The following is a 22,159-nucleotide window of genomic DNA, read 5'->3' as shown; positions in this document are numbered from 1 at the left end:
AACTGTCATTAAAATCATGACTGATGAAATGAGGACTTTATATAAGAAAGGTGACAAGACATATGTGAAAAATTGGATGACTTTTGTCTAGTCTAGAATCAGAAAAGAAATATGTAGGACTTGTTAGGTAAAAAAGAAAGTTTTGCTTCTAGAGATATTAATTTGTTTAACTTGGGCATAAAACAGATTAATTAAATCTCTGAGAAATCAGAAACAGGAGAAACATTTTCTCTTTGTATCATCAGCAGAACGAAAAACAATTAAAGTGTTTTCTTTCTCTTTTTTTCTGTTATTTTTTCAGATGTTGTCTGCAAAAAGTACACTGAACTGTTCTAAACAGTGACTTGTGTAATCATCCAAGGCTGGATCCTCTTATCATTACTCAAGTATCAACAGACCAAGGTACTTTTCTTGGACATCGTTACATAGACTAAAAAAAATTCTACAAACCTAAACCAGGAAAAAGGAAACAGAATCTGAATCTGAAAGCGAATTTGGCAAGATATCAAACTTACTGAGCTTTCATAATTAAGTTATGAAAATTCCGATAGAGTAACGAATCATTAATATCAGTAGGGTGCTGGAAACAACTTTCAAGGGACAAACCCCCCCAAAACTTCAGCAAGACTTTTTTCAATGGACAAGTAGGAAACTGCAGGTTAAGCCATATTTTGCTGCTCTCAGACTGCAGAAAAGAAAACCCACTTTTTTAAAAAAAAAAAAAGTAATAATATTAAAGTATTTTTTTTTTTTTTTTGCAAAATGGTTATCTATTTTGAAGCACAAAAATATAAAATAAAATTAAACATTTTGCCTTTAAAATCTGTAAATATTCCAATATATGCAGGCATTTTTAGTCATAAAACTCAATAAGATGATTCACAGAACCCAAAGTAGCTTTCTAATTGGTCAAACACTTTTGAGAATTTTCTTTGTAAAGTCTTGGGTAAATGATAAAGGGCAAGCGATTATTTCTCATATTATGTTATTGGAAAAATTATGATGTATTTTTAATTTTTCTACGTGACACAGACATGTGACAAAGATGGGCTCCTCAGAGATGGCTGCTGATACTTTTGAGCTTTCTTCATCAATTCCACATGTCATTAGAAGCAGGAAGAGGAACAAAAAGAGAATGAGAAAGTAGTTACTATATGCATAGGTGTAAAGTCAGTTTTCCCTCCATAACCTTACTGCACAGAAATAAGATGGTAGATTCTGAAATCCAGTAATGAATTAGCCTAGGAGATGCTTTTTCAGGGTCATGTTGGTAGAGCTGATCCTGTGCTAGGCAGGATGAGGCACACTGGATGACTCCTTGAAATTTTTAAAACAGTTATTTGCTCTCATCCCTATGGAATTTGACATATCCAATATTTTCAGAGATACTAATGCATCATTCTGAGTTCCCCAAAGACTTAAGTGGTTGAAGGGAGATAGAGTGGAACAGACCAAAGTTTTCAACTACAAAAAGAAGTGTTGATATATATATCGTAAGTACCCAACCACCTTAAATTATCTTTTTAAGGTCATGTTTATGCATTCCATTCAGTATTCAAGAGCCATTATAATGTCATGGATCATTTTTCAGCCAGTGCTATCTGCCAGGCAGAAATCAGACAGCAATCACTGTGGCTATATAGCTTCCAAACTGTTGAAAATACCGCTGTGAGACATTTTTCTATTCTGGAAAACTACAATATAGATGGAGTCTAAAGAGACTTTCTGCTTTGTGCAGGTGTTAATGATATTGTTCACAAAGCATATACATCAGGCAGATTTGGCTTGACAGTCCATGAGGTAATAACCTCATCTCATTTCTGAAGAGAAATGATGTTCCCTTATAACACTCACACTCTTAGAAATTTTGGGAGAAAAAAGTCTGCAAAAACTGTCGTTTAGCTTAAAAGATGTAATTAGAGAAAGGAATCACTGATACAAAACAGTCAAGTCATTTGCTTGTGGGAAATGGTCAAATTTGTCATTTGCAAACCATCCATTTGCCTTCAGAAACCAGAAAAACCCCTGGCTGCTTAACAACACTTGTAAGAGCTCTCACGAAAAACATTGAAAGATGGAATAAAACAGGTACTAAAGATGTGGAATAAAACCATTTAGAAATCAACTTTAAAACAACAGACAAAAAAACCTCATAAAATTTAGCTGACAGCTGAAAGTTCCTTCTGAACTTTGGATTGCGATTCATGTGCAGAGCTTTGGCCTTTCAGTACTCAAAAAACAGCACCAGAAAATTTATTTTGATGAAAAGCAGCTGCCTTTATTAATATGAGTTTTGTGACAATTCAAGCAGCTACGGATAAGCCAAAGGGGAATGCAGTGTGTTGGAACTGATTTTGATTTTAGATAAATCCATGTATTTGAGTGACTGGAACACTGGCATACTAGGCATGTAGATACAGTGACATAAGATATCTTCCAGTCACTGTTGCTAAAAAACATGTCTTGGGAACTTCATTTTGAATACTTTGTTTACCAGAAGAGTCAAGTCATTTGAGTAGAAAATGCCTTGAGTATCTGGATAGAAAATAAAATACATTTGCCTCTTCCTCTCAAGTATAACTGGCACTGAACCTATTTCCCCCTTCCCCCCAAGATGTTTAGTACATCAATCATGCTCTGCTTTTGTGGACATTTTGCAATAAGATGAAGAACTATCTCACATAACCATTCTTGGGACTTGTTACAAATTTAGTGGCAGCACTCTGTGTATTTACATTTCAATCTTAAGTTCAGTTTAGACATGAAAATTAAAAAGGAAGACAAAAACATGTTTATAATGGCTTTCACTTCCAGACATTCCAATAGTGGGCCCCAGATCTGCAAAGCATTTCAACATTAGTCAGCTTCAGGGATAAGCAGTGTTTGACTGGGGCATTCATATCCTTAAAATGTTTGTGTTGAAATGGAACTGCACTGAAAAAGAACACTGTCTGAAAAAAAACCCAAACAACCAAAAAAAAACATCAGTGACCACCTTCCCCCTTTTTCACTTGTACAAAAACAGTCATGTAAAAAAGAATAAGGAACTTCATCTGAGTCCTTTGTGAGGTGACTGTATTTGAAAGACAGTGGGAACTGAATTTCTAAAAAGGGTCCTTAGCAAAATGTAAAGTCATCCAGGTTTTCCTATAGTGGACAGAACGGGTTGTTCCTCAGCCAGTAATTCCCAAAACACAACAAACCCCTCCATCTCAAGGAGAGAAAAAGAAGACACTAATAATTACAGATCTTCAGAACTCTATGCATGCCCATAACAGTACAGGACATATGTACACTGTTCACTCTTCAGCTGGGAAGCTTATCTCAAGAATGTTCTTGTGTGCCCAAATTTCTCCTGTTCTCTCTCATCCACAGGTAGAGAAGCTGGTACTCACTTTCCACCTCTCAGCTCTTCTGAAACTGCAGAGTCTTAGTCTGTCAAGAACTTTGACCTCGGGAGAAGCACTTGAGGGTGTTGGCTGATAACAAGTTCAACATGAGTCAGCAATGTGCGCTCACAGCCCAGAAAGCCAACTGCAGCTTAGGCTGCATCAAACGAATTGCAGCCAGCAGGTCTAGGGAGGTGATTCTGCCCCTCTACTCTGCTCTGGTGAGACCTCACCTACAGTGCTGCATCCAGCTCTGGGCTCCCCAGCATAAGAAAAATGAGGACCTATCGGAACAGGTCCAGAGCAGGGTCACAAAGCTGGTCAGAGGTCTAGAGTCCCTCTCCTATGCAGACAGGCTGAGAGAGTTGGGGTTGTTCAGCACAGAGAATGCTCTGGGGAGACCTTATAGCAGCGTTCCAGTGCCCAAAGGGGGCCAACAAGAACACTGGAGAGGGATTTTTTACAAGGGCATGTAGTGATAGGACAAGGCGGAATGGCTTTAAACTGAGAGTAGCTTTAGATTACATATTAGGAAGCAATTCTTTACTATGAGAGTGGTGAAACGATGGAACAAGCTACCCAGGGAAGCTGTGGATGCCCCATCCCTGGACATGTTCAAGGGCAGGTTGGATGGGGCTTTGAGCAACCTGGTCTAGTAGAAGATATCCATGCCTACAGCAGGAGTGTTGGAATTAGATGATCTTTAAGATTCCTTTCAACCCAAATTATTCTTTGATGAAATGATTCTTGATTTGAAATTGAATTTAATTGGGCAAAAATCATTACAGGAGGTGTGTAATATTAGCTGCACTGACTGCCACAGATGTAGAAGAACATTAACAGCAGTCAAGGATGTGTTTGCTGGATTTAAAGCAGATTAAGGGGAAAACTACCAAACTCTGTAGTGGAACAGAGACCCCACTTTCATACAACAAAATGTGGACAATACTGCTGTTGTTAAAATCCACTGTGAAAATCTCGATTCAATGTAAAAAATCTACATAACTGAATTCAGTGGGGTAGATGGTTTGATTTTCATTCAATAGATGAAATATGACACTGAAGTGAAAAGAACAGTTTGAGATAGTCCGTTTGAAATCAGGTTTGAAGTCAAATCTATCGGTAGATGTATTCTCACATACTGAGAGGGCAGAAAATCTGCAGCCAAAGGTATGCAGGTGTTATTTAAAAAATAAATTATTACTGTAAGGGGTGCTGCCCTGGGCAATAAAAGAGATGTCATGTACAAGGGATTATATTTCTCATTATATGCATAGCAAATAAACACCAAACAGTCTTTCAGTCTGTCATGTCTTGCCCAGATGTAATAAAAATTATAGCTCTGGCACACATCTGGAATGAATGATCAGCAGAGAACTCCAGCATACTGATTTAATCAGACTTCAAACAACAATTGCACAAACCCAATTCCCAATTACTTGATTGCCATCCCTTTAATAAGGACCTCTTTTTTGGTGCGTTTGCAATTTTTACTACATAGAAGCTCAATCCATGATAGGCAATATAGAAAAGTACGAAATTGGTAATATTATTCCTATTGATATGTAATTTAATTTCTGTTTTCATAAACATAAGTCTCTTTCATATTTTTCCTATGGTTTAAAAAATACTTTTTCAAAACTGTAGATAAGGCTTGTGGAAATGAAAACAAGACTGTTTCCAAGTTTGTGCTTTCCCCTTTCACTGGTCATGATAGTTTCAATATTTAATCACTGTATTATCAACAGAGGAACCACTCCAATGCTTTTCAGAAAATCTTTGTTTACAATTTACAGCTGTGTTAACAAATCTCTGAGTTATGCTAGCAGCTTGATTTGTGGTTTACTCTGTGACCTCAGCTTTGCTATTTATTTTCTTCAGGGATGCGATTTTTCAGGAGTCTTTCTGATTTACTGTAGCTTTTATGAGAGAGAGTATTTGGCTGCTAGTCCCAGACTAATGTTTTAATGGGAAAAGCTTGTTAATTCTATTATGATAATACTTCTAAGCAAAGTGACTCATTATCTCTTAAGATTAACACTAATGTGATAAACATCAGTATCAGCAAAAAAGAAACTTTCTAGAAAGTTCCACAGTTTAAGTAGCAAAGACCATAGCTGTAGTAGTAAAGAATATTACCTGTTCTTGTAGTGATTTTAAAGCTATGCCATGCCTGTATTTCTGACTACTCTGTGTCTGTCTGTAGAACTTTCACACATGCATAGTACTGTTGACTGCTATTTCAACTTGTTTACAAGGACATATACAATTTTATCAGAAGTTTAAAAATTCACAAGCTAAAGGAGACCTGTAAAACTTACTGTAAATCTGTTCACAGATAACCTGCAGTCTTCTCAACCTGGTCATTAGACATGCTGGTCTAAGGAGAAAACAGGCAAAGCTGCCTGTAAATAACCAGCACTATAAACTTTCCCAGCAAGTACAGTAGAGTGTGTTTTGGACAAACACTTTTAAAGAATGTTAGCAATCTAACAAGGAGAAAAATGCAACTCAAGGCCATCTCCCGCTTTCAGCAGAGTCCAGTATCTTCTGCGAAGTTTCTGATTTCAACAGTATGGAAAGCTATAGAAGTGTGGTGGAAGAGATGACAGCACTTCACCATTTTACTTCACCTGGTAAAATGAAGATTTTAGGTCCAGCTCTGTGAAAAACATCACAGAATTTAGGTACTGATGCAAAAACTGAGAAAAAACTGCATTCTAGGACATATTAGACCTTATTTGAACTGTCATTTGAGTGAAAGTATCCAAAAGCTCTATTTTCACTGAGGCTGGGCAATATGAAGCAGAAAAGTCAATTAAACAGCATGACTAAAGGGGCTGATAGAAAGCTAAAAGAATTCACACAAGCTTTTGAACTTTGTATCACGAGGGAATTATCTTCATGATGTACCTAGATCAAAAGAGAGGTAAATTTAGATAAGAGTTTTAAACAGCGTTATAGGAAGACGCAGGAAATAAAGACTTTTTAAAGATAGGCCACTCAATCTACCCCATATTATCCAATACCTGTAATCCAGTAACAAATGTTTAGTTAACAGCTGTACTGAAAATACCGTCCTGTAGTTGAACCAAGCCAATCAGCTGAATCAGTCTCATGAAATCCACTAGCTTTGCCATCCAACTGATGCCTTTCAAAATGGTAAGTTTTGCAATATTCCCAGAAAAAAATAATGCAAACATCCTCTAATGTTTATCTTCATTGTGTCACCTCAACATAAAACAGCTGTGCAACTTGAGTAGGAAATGGCATCGGTACAAGAACATCTAATTACACAGTTCATTTCAAGGTAATTTGTTGAAGGTGTATTGTACATATTCTTCAGGTAAAACGTTTTTGTGAACAAAAGGAATTTATAATAAACGATATTTGGAGAAAAGTGTCTTAAAGTGATTCATGCATCATGCAAGGTACATTTTCAGATTTTACATGCTGCATAGAAATGGTTTTAGAAATGTTTGGGAAGATCAAGACTGACAGACTCATAGACCACTCACAAAAGACCAGGGAGAGTACAACATGTGAAAGTCAACAATTAATATAAGTTTGTCATATTCAAAATACTTACCCAAAATATAAATTCAAAAATTTCTGCCTCAGCTCTGAAATACTACAGAATAAATAACATATAAAGCTTAGAATTCAGAGAAATTTAGTACGCACTGTATTTAGAGAATCTCTCAAGCTTTTTAGGGGGATTGAAGTCAACATATTGCATTATTATAGACACCCCCTCTATAGAGATAATAGGTCTCACTCAGACAAGGTAGTCCAACATCATGCTTTAAGATGTGAAAGGATCCAAAAAGCCCAAGATGAAGCGACTATACTGGTAGCAACAGTTCAGAACAAGGGTATTTCTTAATACTTTCTCTTGGAAACTCTTACAGTGCCACTGAAGCTGAAAAGCTTTCTTTTTACTAAGTCTAAATATGCCAAACAAGGTATCGTCTGAACAAATGCATCCATCACTGAAATAAATCTAATTGTGCAGCATCTGAAATTCTTTGAGGGGCTACAGGCATTCCTGAGCATTGTACATTTGTCATGATTCATGTAAATCCTTTAAAATCCTTTAAAATGCCATGCTAAGGCACCCTCCCAACTACAATTTGTAGTGATCTGAGTTCAGATTTTTCTAATACTGGAATTTTGAAAAATGTCATATAGTTGAATTTTTTGTTCCATACTTAGAAAGGCCTTACTCTTATTATTTCATTATGTACTTCTGTCACCGTTTTTTGTGTCAGTTTGCATAACGTATACACTATTACTGATCAAAGGGCTTTACAGTGTATCAGAGAAAACAGTTAAGACCCAAACAATAGTTACTTGTATCAGTAAAAGTCATTAGTAATTACTGACAGAAAAATCATCCAGCGATTCTTTTTTTCCCACGCAACTAGCAAATGGGAATTTCAAGTTCTTGTGAATATCAGGTTCAAAATTATTCTACCAGTTGCTCCACTTCACTGAAACTAGTACACCATGAAATTTTGAAGGCATTGATGATTCATTAAAATACACCATCTGTCTGGACAATTAATAAAGCATTGGGTACTGCTTTAAACAGCTTAACTCCAAGCAGACTGTTTTGTCCAGTGGCCATAATCCAAACAAGGACTTGAACAGCAAGAAGCCAAAACCACTTGCTAGTAACACTTTCTAAGACATTTGAAGAGTAATGCTACATTTTTTTTCTCTACTTACTATAAAATTCTTATCTTTTGAAATTGCTTTACCTGAAGTTACGTTCTTGCTGCACTTTCTTCCAGATACTACTAGAAGCAGTTAGTAACTGGAATGCTATCAAGACTACCTATTTATGTAGAAAAGACTTCATAGCTGAATATTCCTGGTATTTCTCAATGATTTGTAAACTGAAGGGATCTGATGTAGAGGCAGAATAAAGTGCTGAAGTGCAATTTTTCAAGTCATTGTTTCCTAAGCATAGTCACAGTTTAAAATGAAGCAGGGTTTCACTTAGAACACATGTAGAAAAAATTGCCTAGGGACTGCAAAAAGCGGTAGAAGCCAATGGACTTAGCTATTGTCTACACTGATAGCTTTAAAGTCATGACATAAAGCAAGATCTATGAGAGGATCAAATGAAATGTAATGAATTATAAGCTTTGTCTGGGAACAAATATGGAAGGAAATTCATGACAGATAGGACAAAAATAGAAAAGGACAGTCCTAAAAGCAAAAGTCTCAGGGAGAACAAGAAATAGAGGTCACATTCAGTGCTCAAAAATTCAGTATTATGTATACGGACACAGATTGACAAAAAAGGTCACAACGGAACCCTGAGTATGGTTATGGAGTCAATGAAGTCTACAGAGGGCTGGGAAGATGGTTCTGAAAGACAATAAGGAAAAGGGCAACTGATGCCCTTTCATTAGAACTTCAATAGAAGATTTTTAAGTCTGCTCTTCTAAAGAAGCAAAAATAGCAGCATTGGAGAGATTGCTGCCATTTGTTTTTGAAGAGCTGGAAAAACAACCTAAAGCTGCTTGAAACTCCAGAGAAATAAAGGGCAAGAGAAAGTGACAAAATTAACTATGCCCACTTGCATTTATTATTCAGTACTTTAGAGCATGCTGGATAACACGCTCTTTTTAGTTATGAGCAACAAAAAGTTTCATTATCCTTGTCAGATAATGAACAGGTACAAGAACTGAAGCAAATGCATTCCCTTAATAGAGCAATCTAAAATGATCAGAAACCTGGTGGAAACAAGATGCCCTGAACAAAAGAGAAGGCCCTTCCCGAAAGCCTCTTTGTAACAAGGTTTATGATGTGGTCTAGCACCATGTATATCCATCTCATGGATGGTGCAGAGGTATTCTTGAAGCAGATGTACCATTCTGCATGGCAGTTGAGGAGACTTCCAAGTCGGAGCTAAAAACTAAATTGAATAATTAATTTCAGGGCAAATAAGACAGAGTACTTAGCAAAATCATATACTTATCAAATGACACTAACTGCAAAAAAAAAACTCTACCTGAAATATTCTGGGCTCTGAAGGGTCCAATTTCTTTTCCAGAAGCAAGAGAAATTAAAGGAAGCAAGAAAGTGTGACAAAGAACAGCACCGTTTTGAGGCTGCTAACTGAATGAGACTAAAATCACCTTGAATAAATGAAAGTTTGCAGCGAGGCCCTTTCTGTCCACCATGAGTACAGTGACTGCTGCAGCTGTAATCACTGGGTGAAGGGTGGAGCTTTTAATCCTGAGAGAGGTCTCTGGTAGGACAGACAGACTCTAATCCTAAGTAGTTATGCAAGTACACATGCAAAGAAAGTAGTAGCTTACTTGTAATAACTAACTCCGTACTTACACCTGGTGAGATGAAGGTTGGTTTTAGGATTACAGACCAATTAGTGACCTATTATAGATGAAATATTGACCTAATTTTTCCAGTTACATTGAATTCCTAATTTGTCAGCTGATCTGACCCTTTTCTCACTTTGGTAGAGGCTGAGATTTTCTTAATATAGAAGACACAACATAATTTTAATTTAAAGATGAACATTAGATAATCCTTTATGTCCAGTGTACTAAAAATGTTAATTTTTTGTGTTTCTAGAAAAAGCATTTAGTCACATACATTTTTACTGATCACATGAATACACACAAGTGTTCCTACAAAATAAAGCCTTAAAATAATGTTAGTAAATATGTCTTCAGAATGGGTTTTGGCTTAAATGAAACATATACTGGAGCTGGCCCATACTGTTACTACTGGACATTTCATTTACTTCATTAGAATACCTGTATAAGAGTAGACCAAAAAATTGCATAAGCAAATTCGTGATTTGGAGATTTATTTGCAAGACAACCAAGTTTCATGTTTTTGAGTAAAATAAGCAAACATTCTGTCTAGTCATCACAAAGAATGGTCGGCAATACCAAAGACAGAAACAGATGAAATCTCTGTGAAAATTGAATCTGATCAAGAAAGTTTTGTGAGTAAACATGGGGACAGGAGATAATACGAATACCTGAATATAAGCAAAAGATCTTAGAAATCAATTTACTGCTTTGGTGCTAGTCTATGAAGCTACATCTGCACTAGAAAGATGTGCTCAGGCAGGTATACTCCAGGAAGAATTCTGGTAGCAAAGCCCTATCACTGCAATAGCTTGAGAAAAGTAAAAAAGAAAACCCATTTGAAAAGCTTGCATCACTATTGTGACAAACGGGATACCCTAGTACAAAACAAGCACCAATAACAAGCAGAATGCAAATTCTATGCCCACTAGGTTGCTTAAACTTATCTTGTTTGCTTCATTTTTTTTTTTGCATTTGTATTTCTGCATGTACATGCTTGTCACATCCAGTCACATCTTTAGGTCACGTTGCAGATAATGTTTGCTGCAAGTAGTATTAACAAGGTGTAAGTGGAAGCTTTGCACAATTGTATAATTTCACCTAGATTGTTACCAAGTACACATTAGAAATTCTTACCAGGAATAATTACAAAAGCAGCAATCAATCTCCTTTTAAAATGCTAGTGTTCATAATGGCCCTAAGAACACTGCAGCATCTCAGCATTCTACTACTAGTGAGCGAATAAAAAAACAGTCTTCACAGAATGTGCAATGGATCCCCATAAGGGAGAGACCCAAGTCAACAACAACTCTTAAACAAGAGCCTTCTAGACAAAACCTGACAGATGTAGGTGGAACATCTACATTTCCACCCTCAGTGGAAAAATTTAAGGAAAAAAACAAAACAAACCAAACCAAAAAATTCAGCAACAAACAATTTAGCAAGGATAGTGCAAAGTTACTGTTCAATACAGGAGTGGTCATCTTCATGCCATCATGCCCAATGGGTATGGATTGTCCAAAGAAAAAGAAAAATTATAGGATGAGCAGAAGCCCAACAAATTCCTAGAAACATCCAAAAAAGTATTTGAAGAAAAGTGGGTATGTTACGTAAATAAGAGTGTCTATGAACAAGGCAAGTATTATGCCACAAAAAACATGATAATCAAGGCAGTTTTCCACCAACCAACAAAATGTTCATAGCTGAAAGTATTACCAGGCACTGCAGACATTCCCAGTAGTGGTATGCATCAAATGGACAACAGAAAAAGGAATCAGAAGAGCTGCAAAAACCAGACAAATTCGTAAGAGAAGATGCAAAAGAAATGTCCAATTATTTGCCAAAAAAATTGTTCAAAAACCTTTGCTGCAAGAGCAAGAAAATCTGACTGCATTTTGAGCTCTACATTAGGTATTTAATATATGCTGTGACACAAATGCTGTCTTCTCCATATTTACCAATATATAGAGGACATGAAAAGCTCTTTTACCCAGCTTGATGAAGATTACTATCTCTGTAGTCCTGTACACTTGCATCCTAAATAGTTAGAATGAGTTTGGCCAATGAAAATTATGTTTACATGACATCGATCCCTCTGGTAGCCGTCTCATAAGTACAGGTTACAAAACCACTGAAACTGTTCTAATTTAGCCTAAGAACTAAAGCCACCACCTCTGCGTAGGTGGAGGAAAGGTAGGGAAAGCTTACTGTACTTCCTTCCCATCAGGCATGCTGAATATTGTTCTCCTCCAGATGAGAGATCCTAATTTCAAGAGAATGTGTATATTCACAATCAATATACAAAAGTATGAGTTACAAGTGCCAGTGGATGCTGTATTAGAAGAAAAAAAGTTAAATGAAAAGGTGTAATCTGCAAAAACACACAGAGGAAATGTTTCTGGATGTATCTGTAAATTCATGAACCCAAACTATATACAAAATGAAACAATCTTTGGTTTGAATAATTTCTGCAACATGGCAAAAACCAGTAGGATTAACACATGCTTTAATATAAACTGTTTCTGTACATATCCAAAACAAGACACAGCCAGTGCTAAGAAAATCCTTAGCGACAGGTGTTGGAATGTGGTACATCATCAGGAATGGAGAATAAGATGGATTTATAAGCACTGCAGTGATTCTCAACAGTACAGTTCTTTAGAAAAGAAAAAAAAAGAAAAAACAAACAACAAAAGGAGAGTTGAAAAATTAGAAAAATCCAACAGATAGTTGGATTGATAAGAGAAATTTCCAAAGGAAATTCATACATATATATGATGATGTAATTTGCAATAGAACCACTAGACAATCTGTACAATGACGCTACAGCAGCAAAACCCCAATTCTGATATTTTTTTTTTGCTTAATGGACATATTAAAGAACTGCGAGTTCCTAGAGAGAAGAAGAGGACAAAATTATCAAAGATATATTTATGTGATCTGACCAAACAACTCTAGTACAAGCAAACTGTCCTTGACCTAAGTAACATAATTTTCATTTGTAACCCCGGAAAGGACAGCATTGCAGTAACAATCATCGATGGTCTCCTGTGTTTTCTTTATTCCCAGGTGTGTCCTTGAAGAAATTTTCAGAATAGCTTGCATACCTCCTACACATGAAATTCTAAGTGGTTTCTCATGGTGCACCCACCTCACGATATACAGGTCAGGCATTTATGATCCTGATCTGTAATCACCTTTATTGCAAGGATATCAGTGATCCAACAAAAATCCTGTTCTGTCTCCAGAGTTATGGCAGATTTCTCTACTTACCGCACTTTGGGTTTAAGGCTGTTAGCAGTAGAGCAGCCTTCTTACTCAGTGGCAAGTACTGAAGGCAGAAAAAGTGAAGGGAGACAGGTACTGACCTTGGTAAGAGATTTGCTATTGATTTCAGTAAAACCACAATTTTGCTTTTAGGGAAGATGTTTCCAGAGATCAAGCATACTTCTGGACGTGGTTGTTCTTTTGCAAAAGGGGAAAGGTTATTGCATAAAAAGACTAACAGATTTTGCTATCAACCTTTCTTTGACTAGGAAAATGACAACCAAGAGGTGATGTTTTTATTCTCATTACAAGAACAGAGAGCTGTTAAGTAATGCTATGTAATATTGGTACAACAGCAAAAGCACATAAAACTGACAGAAAATACATTTAGGCAATGAGAACCACAGAATAGTTTGAGTTGGAAGGGACCTTAAAGTTTACCTAGTTCCAACCCCCACCCATGGGCAGGGAGGGACACCTTCCACTACACCAGGTTGTTCAAAGCCCCATCCAACTAGACCTTGAACACTTCCAGGGATAGGCCATCTACAACCTTGTTGAGCAGCCTGTCCCAGTGTCTCAACAATCTTATTCAGTTGGAATAAAGAGAAAGGCGATTCTGAAAGGATTTCTACGACACCTACAACACCAAGATATTCAATTTAATGACTGAAAAAGTCCCTTTCAATCCTGTGTTCTAAGTTAGAATTAATTCAGTGACAGAGATTTAGGGAAGGTTCAGAGATGTAATGTGGAATAATGGGAATTTGGGGAAGAACCTAAGCTTTGAAAAGTAAGTTAAAATTATGTGGACTTGCATGTTAGTCACAGGCATTACAGCACATTGTAATACTCAAATAACAGAATGTAGACCTCAGCATTACACAGTCAAGAGATAATCTGGAGACATATCTTTAATGTAAATAATTACTATAATTAAGACAGAGCATATTAATGTAAAATCCACAAACTTTTTTTTTATTTAGAGACCATTAATTCTTCATCCAAAATGAAACAAAAATGCAATTGGAAGTAAATGATTCATTTGCCTTTATGGAAACTGATTCTTCGCGATATCCAAATCCTTTATTTTCAACAACATCCAGTCTCAAAATAAGCCCGTGGATGATGTTACCTAAAAAATACCCGAAGAGTGCTGAGGGAGAATAAAAAGGCATTGCAATTCTTCATTTTATAAGTGATTTTGTGATGTTTAACTGAAGCGGCAAATAGTGGCTGTTAACGAGGAAAATTCATGTAAAATTCCCTTCAGTAACCCTAACACAAAAATGTCACACCCTAACTGTATCAGCCTAAGAATACTCTTTCGCTTACAAAAATGAAAATACTTCTTTTCTCCCAAACACAGACCAGGAGATGAGTGCATCCTTAAAAATCAAGTAAGACTGAGGAGTAGAAAACAGTCTGAAAAACAGAAACGTAAAATAAGCCCTACAGTCACTACTGAGGGAAAAGGACATTCATGATTTTTCTCCAGAACACAAAGATAGGTACCTGGTTGTAAGTTCTGCATGCTGTGACTGGGTACAAATTTTCAAAGCTGATCCCTGTACTCGTGCCCATTCCATCACTTTGGTCCAATGCTATGGAGTTGGTAATCTTGTCTGGCTAAATAACATAGCATAGTTCTGACAGTTGTACTATAACCGCAGCAGGTTCATACTTGAGTGCAGTTGAAATGGCTGACTAAAAAAGTAGTGTTACTGATTCACCTCAATACCAAGCATGGAGTTGACCTCTCAGAGTACCTCTGCTTGGTAACCTCTCCATTTTGCTAACCTTGCATCTGCATCCCAACGAAAAAAAAAAAAGTACACATTCTGCTCAACTTCCACAACAAAAGTACTAAACAGGTAGTTTAAGGGTTTAAGGTGTGGACACATAAAATATGATTAATCTGATACCATCCATAAATGATTCCAGCTGCTTAGTACATATTTGATTAGAGAATTTCAGTGCTTGGTCACACAGAAGGGCTTGAAATCAGCTGCTTGTTTTCTCTCTTATTTTAGAGAATAGGGGTCCTTAAGAGTTCGGGTAGAGAAGTGAAGCATTGAAGGATGTTCTTGGAACTCTAGCATTGGAAAAAATGAGGAGTCCTCCACAATCAAGAAAACCCAACCCACCACCCTGCCCAAAACCCAGGCAACCGAGTTCAAGTCCCAGACTCAAGGACAGACTCTGAGATAATCTAGAGCTGCAGCTTTATGATCATCGGTAATCTAACACCTCTTCTCCAAAAACCGTATATAATTATATGACCTGCTACTATACTAGATCATTTGTAAAATGAAAAGAATGAGTGCAAGGAAGGGGTATAAGTTTGCCTCCTCTTTACAGATAAATGTCATTAAAAAAAGAAATGCAGAATATGAAACTTTTTACACATAGTGGTCAGTTATCACCACAAAGCTATTTAGAAGCTACAGAAGTCACTATCTAAATGTTGTAAATAGATTTATTGATTACCCTGAGTTTCTGCTCTACTTGAAAAAAGAAGAGAGTAAGAAGGTTGCAGCATGTTTGTCACCTGAATCTAAGGGCACTGGTAAGGTTTTCTTTGTATGTTTGATCCAATCTTAAAAAGATAAAATAATCAGACCTTTATTCTGTCATTTAGGTATGAACCTTGATTATCCCACTAAACTGTAATATTGTCCATCTGTGTGACTTCAGGAGGGCTAGATTTTGAAAGAACACTTGTTTAGTAGTAGCATTTGTATTACAGTCCCAAGAATTACTTAACTACACATGTTAAATACATGTTTATTTGTTCATTAAGTAAGCTTTGTTAAAAAATTGTGTTCTCTTGTCCTGAAGAATTTGAGTTATCCTTGTCCTTCTGAAACAGAGGTTGGTAATTGTTTCTCAGGAGTGGAAAATATGGGATTTCAGGCAGCACACAGATGTGACTAGAAGAAAAACTGCCAACAGCAAGGGTGACAAGTTATTATTGAGGTTGCAAAACTAAACTGTGATGCATAGCATTGAATTGACACTGCAATGTTTTTATTGCCCTAGGAAAGCAAGCCTCACTGCAGAAAGGGAACAGACATTGTCACATCAGCACTGGATGCCTATTCTTGGTAGTATTTTCCATCACTAACCTAGACTTGCTGATGATGTCTTACCCTAGAAAGACATGAAGTATCTATATTATAACATGACAGAAAAGTGGATAATGTAAAAAGAAATAGAAAAAGGAGATAAGTGTAGAAGCAGATCAGAAATTGCTAATGACAAGATTAAAGATGCAAAAAACCCATCTTTTTGCATCTTTAATGCAAAAAGGGAGAACCCCTCAAAAACATAACCTAAAAGAGACAGCAAATAGCAGAACATATCAGTACCACTGCCCACTGGCAGCAGACAACTGGAAAAAGCAATGCCTCTAAATACTTCAAAATGCAGAAAGAATCAATATCTGACTTTGACAGACACAATAGTAAGAACAAATTATTAATTATTTGAAATACTCATCTCTACGTTTGCTCACCAGCACAGCACCATTTAAACAAGTCTTTGAAGTAAACCTTTGATTCAGTAAAGTATTCAATCAAAACCAATCTGTGGAATGACTTTATTGAAACTGTACTTTTATGCTCAGTTCTTTTCAACAATGGGTAAAGTTCAGCATCTCCACTAGACATTTTCCCTTCTCCCAAACAGCTTACCATTTTTAATACTGGAAGTTATTAATTTCTGAAATAATGTTCATTGCCATCAACATCTCAGTTTTTATCAGAACCCTGAATTTGTGCTACCGCTTGATCTTCTACAAGTTCTCCTCCTTGAGTCAAGTATTTGTCAGGCTACCCAGTCTTTCGGGGCACAAAAATGAAGTCCAAGGATCACCTGTGACAAAAAGAATGACTCCATTAGTCTGAATTCACAACAGGAGTTTTATTTATTAGATAAAACAATCTTTACTATAGTATTTAACATTATAATTTTAAAATTAAAAAACAAAACATCATCAAGAACAATACTTTTCTGAAAAGGCTTATGATATCTTCAATCTGACTATCAAAAGATAGTTCCAATTTACATTCTAGAAAGCGCACTAAGAGAGGAACACTCTTCAACTAGATTCTTACACTGCTCAAACTGAAACCCAGGACCTGTTTGAAAAGCCTCCAAAACGGAATTCTTACTGATAGATTCCCATCCTCAATTTTGCAATGGCTGTTTTACTTAGCAAACACTGAATTAAAAAAAAAAAAAAAATCGTAAGTAGCTGTGTTCCTTAGTTCTTTCAAAAGTAACTTCACTGATCTTGGAGATTACTCTTGAGTTTATTATTCTTGTTTGCACTCACAGAGCTGTCTTCACAGAACTCTTGGACCTAAAAGAGGTGAGGTAGATTGAGCATACAAACATTGGGGGTTTTCCCTTTTTCATTGCCATCTCATTCAGAAAAGTAGTTACCACACATATATAGGTTTAAGCATGTGTGCAGTCCTAGTGAAGTTAACTGCATCTTGCTGCTCCAGGGGCCTGAGGCCTCAGTAATATCAAGCTTCCTCTCTGCTTTCCTTACTATTAACAAAACAAAGAGCTTTAGCAACAAAATATTTGGGCCAAGGACATGGAAAACTGGGAAAAAGTATAGAACCCCAAATACACCTAGCACAGAACAGAGATAGGTGAGGAAGGGTGAATGCAGCTGTCTGCCCTGATGTGGTAGGTGCTAGTTACGAGCTTAGCACCAGTCCCTGTATTATCCCAACCCCTGTCAGATGTCAGCAGATAGAACAGGCAAAGAAGACTGAGGGTGAGACTGCTGGGACTCTTCTTGCCTGCTGGAGGCTCCCTTCTCACACAGGGCTCTGTTGGAGGGGTAGTCAGGGAACCTCTGGACCTCAACACATAAAGTGCCCAGGAAAAAAGCCAAGATAACAGTTTCAAAAGGAAGAAAAGAAGAGCAAGACGTGTGATAGCACTCAAGAAAGCTTTTTTCATTGACCTTGAGAATGGTCCAGTTCTGCAATCATTACCCAAATCCACCATCACCAAAATGACAGGTGCATTCTAACTGACATTTTAATGTCACAACTCATAAACTAATCTCCGTAGTCAAAGACAGAACTGCTCCCTCACCTTGTTCTTGATGCATTGTTTTTCTTGGTGTGGGTAACAAAAAAGGCATAAGGATACCAGCAATCACCAAATTTGCGTGTAATACAACATAAATCACTTTATATGATCTCTTCAGTTTTCTGAGGTGCTCTAATTAAATGTAAATAGTTTCAAGTAAAAACTACACTTATTGCTAAAAGTACCAGTAGTTCTTTAATCCACCTTCCCTAATGCTAGTTACTGCATCATTTCAGGGTGAAAATGTTGAATGACCTTATTTCTGATGTATGAATATTAGTAATGGAAAACAAGACACCTTAGGATGATTTACACAAAACTTTTTTAAAGTGAGCTATTCTCATTCTTTTAAGAAACTAATTATTAAAGAAAGCACATCAGTTTAAAGTTCAAGATGTATGAGTGTGCTATCAAGATATAGTCATTAAAATCCTTATGCCTTGAATGTTTCCCATGAACTTTGTGTCAAAGTTAAAAGATCACAGACATCATAAACCAAATTCAGTCTTTGTGTAGGTCAGCATTAAATTGCAGCTGTTCCCATCAGGACTGAATTGGTGTCAGGCACCTCTTAGATTACAAAGCCACCATAAAATTAAAAACAGACCAGAACTATGCAACTTATTACAAGTCAAGTACATTAAATAAAAGAGGATCCTACCAGTTGCATCATCAGCTTCTGTGTCTAGAAGAGCATCTACTGAAGCCATGCTTGTGCCTATGAAGGAGTCTGTAGTATCAGACACTCCTCGCTTGCTGAGACAAACTTCGAGTTACTGAATTCTCTGCTTTGATCAGTGTCTTTTACTAACCTTCTGACTGCCAGGAAGGTTACATCACTTGTTGAGAAGGTTTTTCTAGACCTTCCTACTATTCCCCAATGCACTTTTAAAAATCATAAGTCCACAGGTTCAATTTGCAGTTATCTTCCAAAAAATATTTATATAATAGAGAGTAGGACAGAGATGCAAGATGTTTTCCCCCACCAAATCCACCTTTTTGATAAAGTGTTAAAATACTCTTTATTTCTGTTAGTCCTCTCTTGCAAAGAGGGAAGAAAATCTTCAGTGAGATACATTTTCTTCAGGAGGTATCTTCTGTTCCTCCCTGACCTTTTTCCGCTGGAATTTTCATCCTGTGTCCTTTTTCCTCAATAAATATGCCAGCCATACTTATCAATATAAGTTGTTGCAAAACCAGAATTTCCTTTCTTATTACATCTCTCTAGAAAGTTGTAACTGTCTTTGACATCACCAAGTTACAAGCTAGTTGTATGTATAAAGCAGATTATTTTCAATATAATCCCTTCCTGAATAATCTGAATTAGTGTAAACAAGATTTAGTAGACTTTAGTCTTCAGACTTACAAATATTAGGTCAGAGTTTTCTAAATAATTATGCCCTGTCTTAAGCTTACTTGCCTGAGTAACCTCTTCTTAACTGAAGGTCAAATTTAATAGTGATGCTCACATAAGTAAAGTTATGTCTAGGCATGGGACTTTGCAGGATTAATCAAAAACACTTAGCACACCTTCTTGAATCTTATCAATTATGTTATTTCCAAAGTTTCCCTTTATCCATGTACTAAAATGCCCATATTTTAAAGAAAAAAAAAAACCACAAAAAATTTAACAATAAAAACTTGCTATTTTTTTGCTAGAAAAGAACTATAAACTATTTACCATCTAGTACAAAGTATCTACTTGTTTTTATTAATCCTTAATTTCAGAGGGTAAATCATTATCTAGTTCACGTTCCAGTCTCAAATAGTTTATGTTCAGAAGAATGCTCTATTCCCCTGGCTGTAGGAGATTACTGTTGCCAGTTTGCTGCAGTTCTTAACAGCCACTATGACAGAAAAGGCAAGAACAAGAAATGCAGTAAGAGTGAGCAAGTGAGCACGTGTTGAATTTCAAGAGGGATTACATGAGATGTACAGCAGAGAGTACGCACACACATAGAGCCCAGTGATTCAGCTGTTTCCAAAAAACAGGCATCATGTTTATTTCAGACTTACTACCAGACACGTTTGTATTGCAACTCCCCACAGAAGTGCTGAATAGATAGTAAATCGATTTACTAATTGAGGAGGAGAAGAATATCACCCTTTCCCCTGGTGTAGCCCCAGTAATATGCCTGTCTCAACCCTCTCTTCCCCCTATCTGAAAATATCCCAGGGAACAAGAGTAGTCAAGTGCTGACTTGGACTTCCGGAGTTTGAGTCTCCTCTCAATTACACACTATTGCAGTGTGTAACCCTGCCAGCTCCAGTGAATGAGATTTCTGTCAATGAAAGCAGGAAGCAAATATAGCTTTTAGAATTTACATCAGTGGCAACCACAGGGAGAAAAAAAATAAAATTTGTTACTCTTCGTTTTGATCTTGTGTGTGGCATTCCACTGTGGCTGAATAAAACTGAAATGTACAATACATTTGAATTACCTGAATTAACCTTAGAAAGTTTAGCATGCCACTGTTTACCAGAGTCCAATAGCTATAGCTATCTTAGGCTAGCTCACAGCAAAGCCTGGGCTCAAGTTCCACCTCAGATGAATTTTAAACCACTAGGTAATGAACTTAGTGCAGTAATAATGAAGACCCTGAGAGCTGAGTTGTGAAAAAAATAAAAGCAGCTTCCCAGTTGTCAGGGAGTGAAATTCTGCTTTCATTAACAGTGTGGCTCTCTTGCCATGCTCCTGTATTTTTTTCAATGAAAGATGCACAGGATTTAGAGTGCACAGATTTGGTACACGTGCGCAGCAGCTGGTCTGACATGATAAAACAGAATGAATCTGAAGAAGTTCCTGCCTGTCTGACCAATAATCCATGAACTAAGAGGGATTTACTCAACAGGCCAGCACGGATTCTATCCTGTCAAAATTAGAGTTTTACTTTCTTAAAAAACGTGCCTAAAGCTGTTTTCTGTTAGATGTTTCCCATTCCCCAAAGACCTAGATAGCAAGTAGGAGGTGAACAAAGCAGGGTGAGGGAATTGCCTGAATCCTGCAATGTTTATAATTTCGTATTTGCTTGATTTGAAGCTCCAACCATAGCATTTGTTACTGGAGACATTTCTGTAACTCAAAGAAAATCAATCAGAAGAATAGCATCCAGCATGCACAGACACACACTGTATGCCACAGCAGCATCCCCGGTATGGTGACTACATTTCATTCTTAAGTACGGCTTACTTGCCGTTCTCTTTTGCTAGGTGGGAACTGCCGAGAGCTAAAAATAGCACCACGACTCGGTGGCGGGAGCTAAAAATACCCTTTCCCGCTCGATTACCGACTCGGCAAGGAAGACGAAGCCTTTAGCATCTGTCACAGCCTATAACCGCCAGCTGAGGATGCGAGCAGAGCCCAGCCCCGGAGTTGCGCGCCCGGGGAAAGTTTTAGGGACAGACGAAGCGGCCACACCTCCGCGACCCGGGGCCGCGGACCTCCCCCACCCCAGCCCGGGCGGCGCCCCCGGGCCTTCCCATCGCCCCTTACCCGCGTTTCGCAGCTTCTTGTTGCGGTAGACGGAAAGAACGACCAGGAGGTTGCCCAGCAGGTCTACCACGATGGTGAAGATGAGGATGGCGGCCAAAGTGGAGGTCACCCAGGGCTGGCGGCGCGGGGCACCCTCGGCCGGCGGGTCCCGCGGGAGGACGGAGCTGTTCAGCTCGCTCCCGTTCAGTCTCATCCTGCCGCTGCCCCCCAGGGCAAAGCCGAGTACGGGTGAAGCGGGGTCGCTCGCTAGCGCTGCTTCCCGGTAGGGCAAGTCGAGGCGGGGGGCCCGGCCGCAGCCGCCCTCCGCCGCGGGGCTGCCCGCCCTAAGGCGGAGCGGGGCTGGCGGGAGCGCCTCCCATGGCCACCGCCGCCACTCGAGCTGGGAAGTTTCCCCAAAGTGTACATGTGCCGCGGCGGGACACTTTTATAGGCTCCCCCGCCCGCCGCCCCGCCCCGCCCGCCGCCACCGCTGCCGCCAGGTGACACCGACCGCCCCCGCGCCGGCACGTGCGCCGCCGGGGGCTCCGGCTGCGCCCGCG

The 22,159-nt window shown here is 38.1% G+C and overlaps 1 protein-coding gene across 1 annotated transcript in view; it reads right to left on the bottom strand.

Moving 5' to 3' along the window:
* MTNR1A (melatonin receptor 1A) overlaps nucleotides 1–21,980 on the bottom strand; it is a 59,400-nt gene extending 37,420 nt beyond the window's left edge. The window contains exon 1 of the mRNA XM_027636178.1: nucleotides 21,621–21,980. Coding sequence (XP_027491979.1) covers nucleotides 21,621–21,813 — 193 coding nt within the window. The 5' untranslated portion in view covers nucleotides 21,814–21,980. The remainder of the gene's footprint in view (nucleotides 1–21,620) is intronic.
* Between the last annotated feature and the right edge of the window lie 179 nt (nucleotides 21,981–22,159).

Source organism: Corapipo altera, unplaced genomic scaffold (genome assembly GCF_003945725.1).
Source record: "Corapipo altera isolate COAL_440 unplaced genomic scaffold, ASM394572v1 22b, whole genome shotgun sequence".
Taxonomy (NCBI): Eukaryota; Metazoa; Chordata; class Aves; order Passeriformes; family Pipridae; genus Corapipo; species Corapipo altera.
This window is presented reverse-complemented; position numbering and strand designations above follow the sequence as displayed.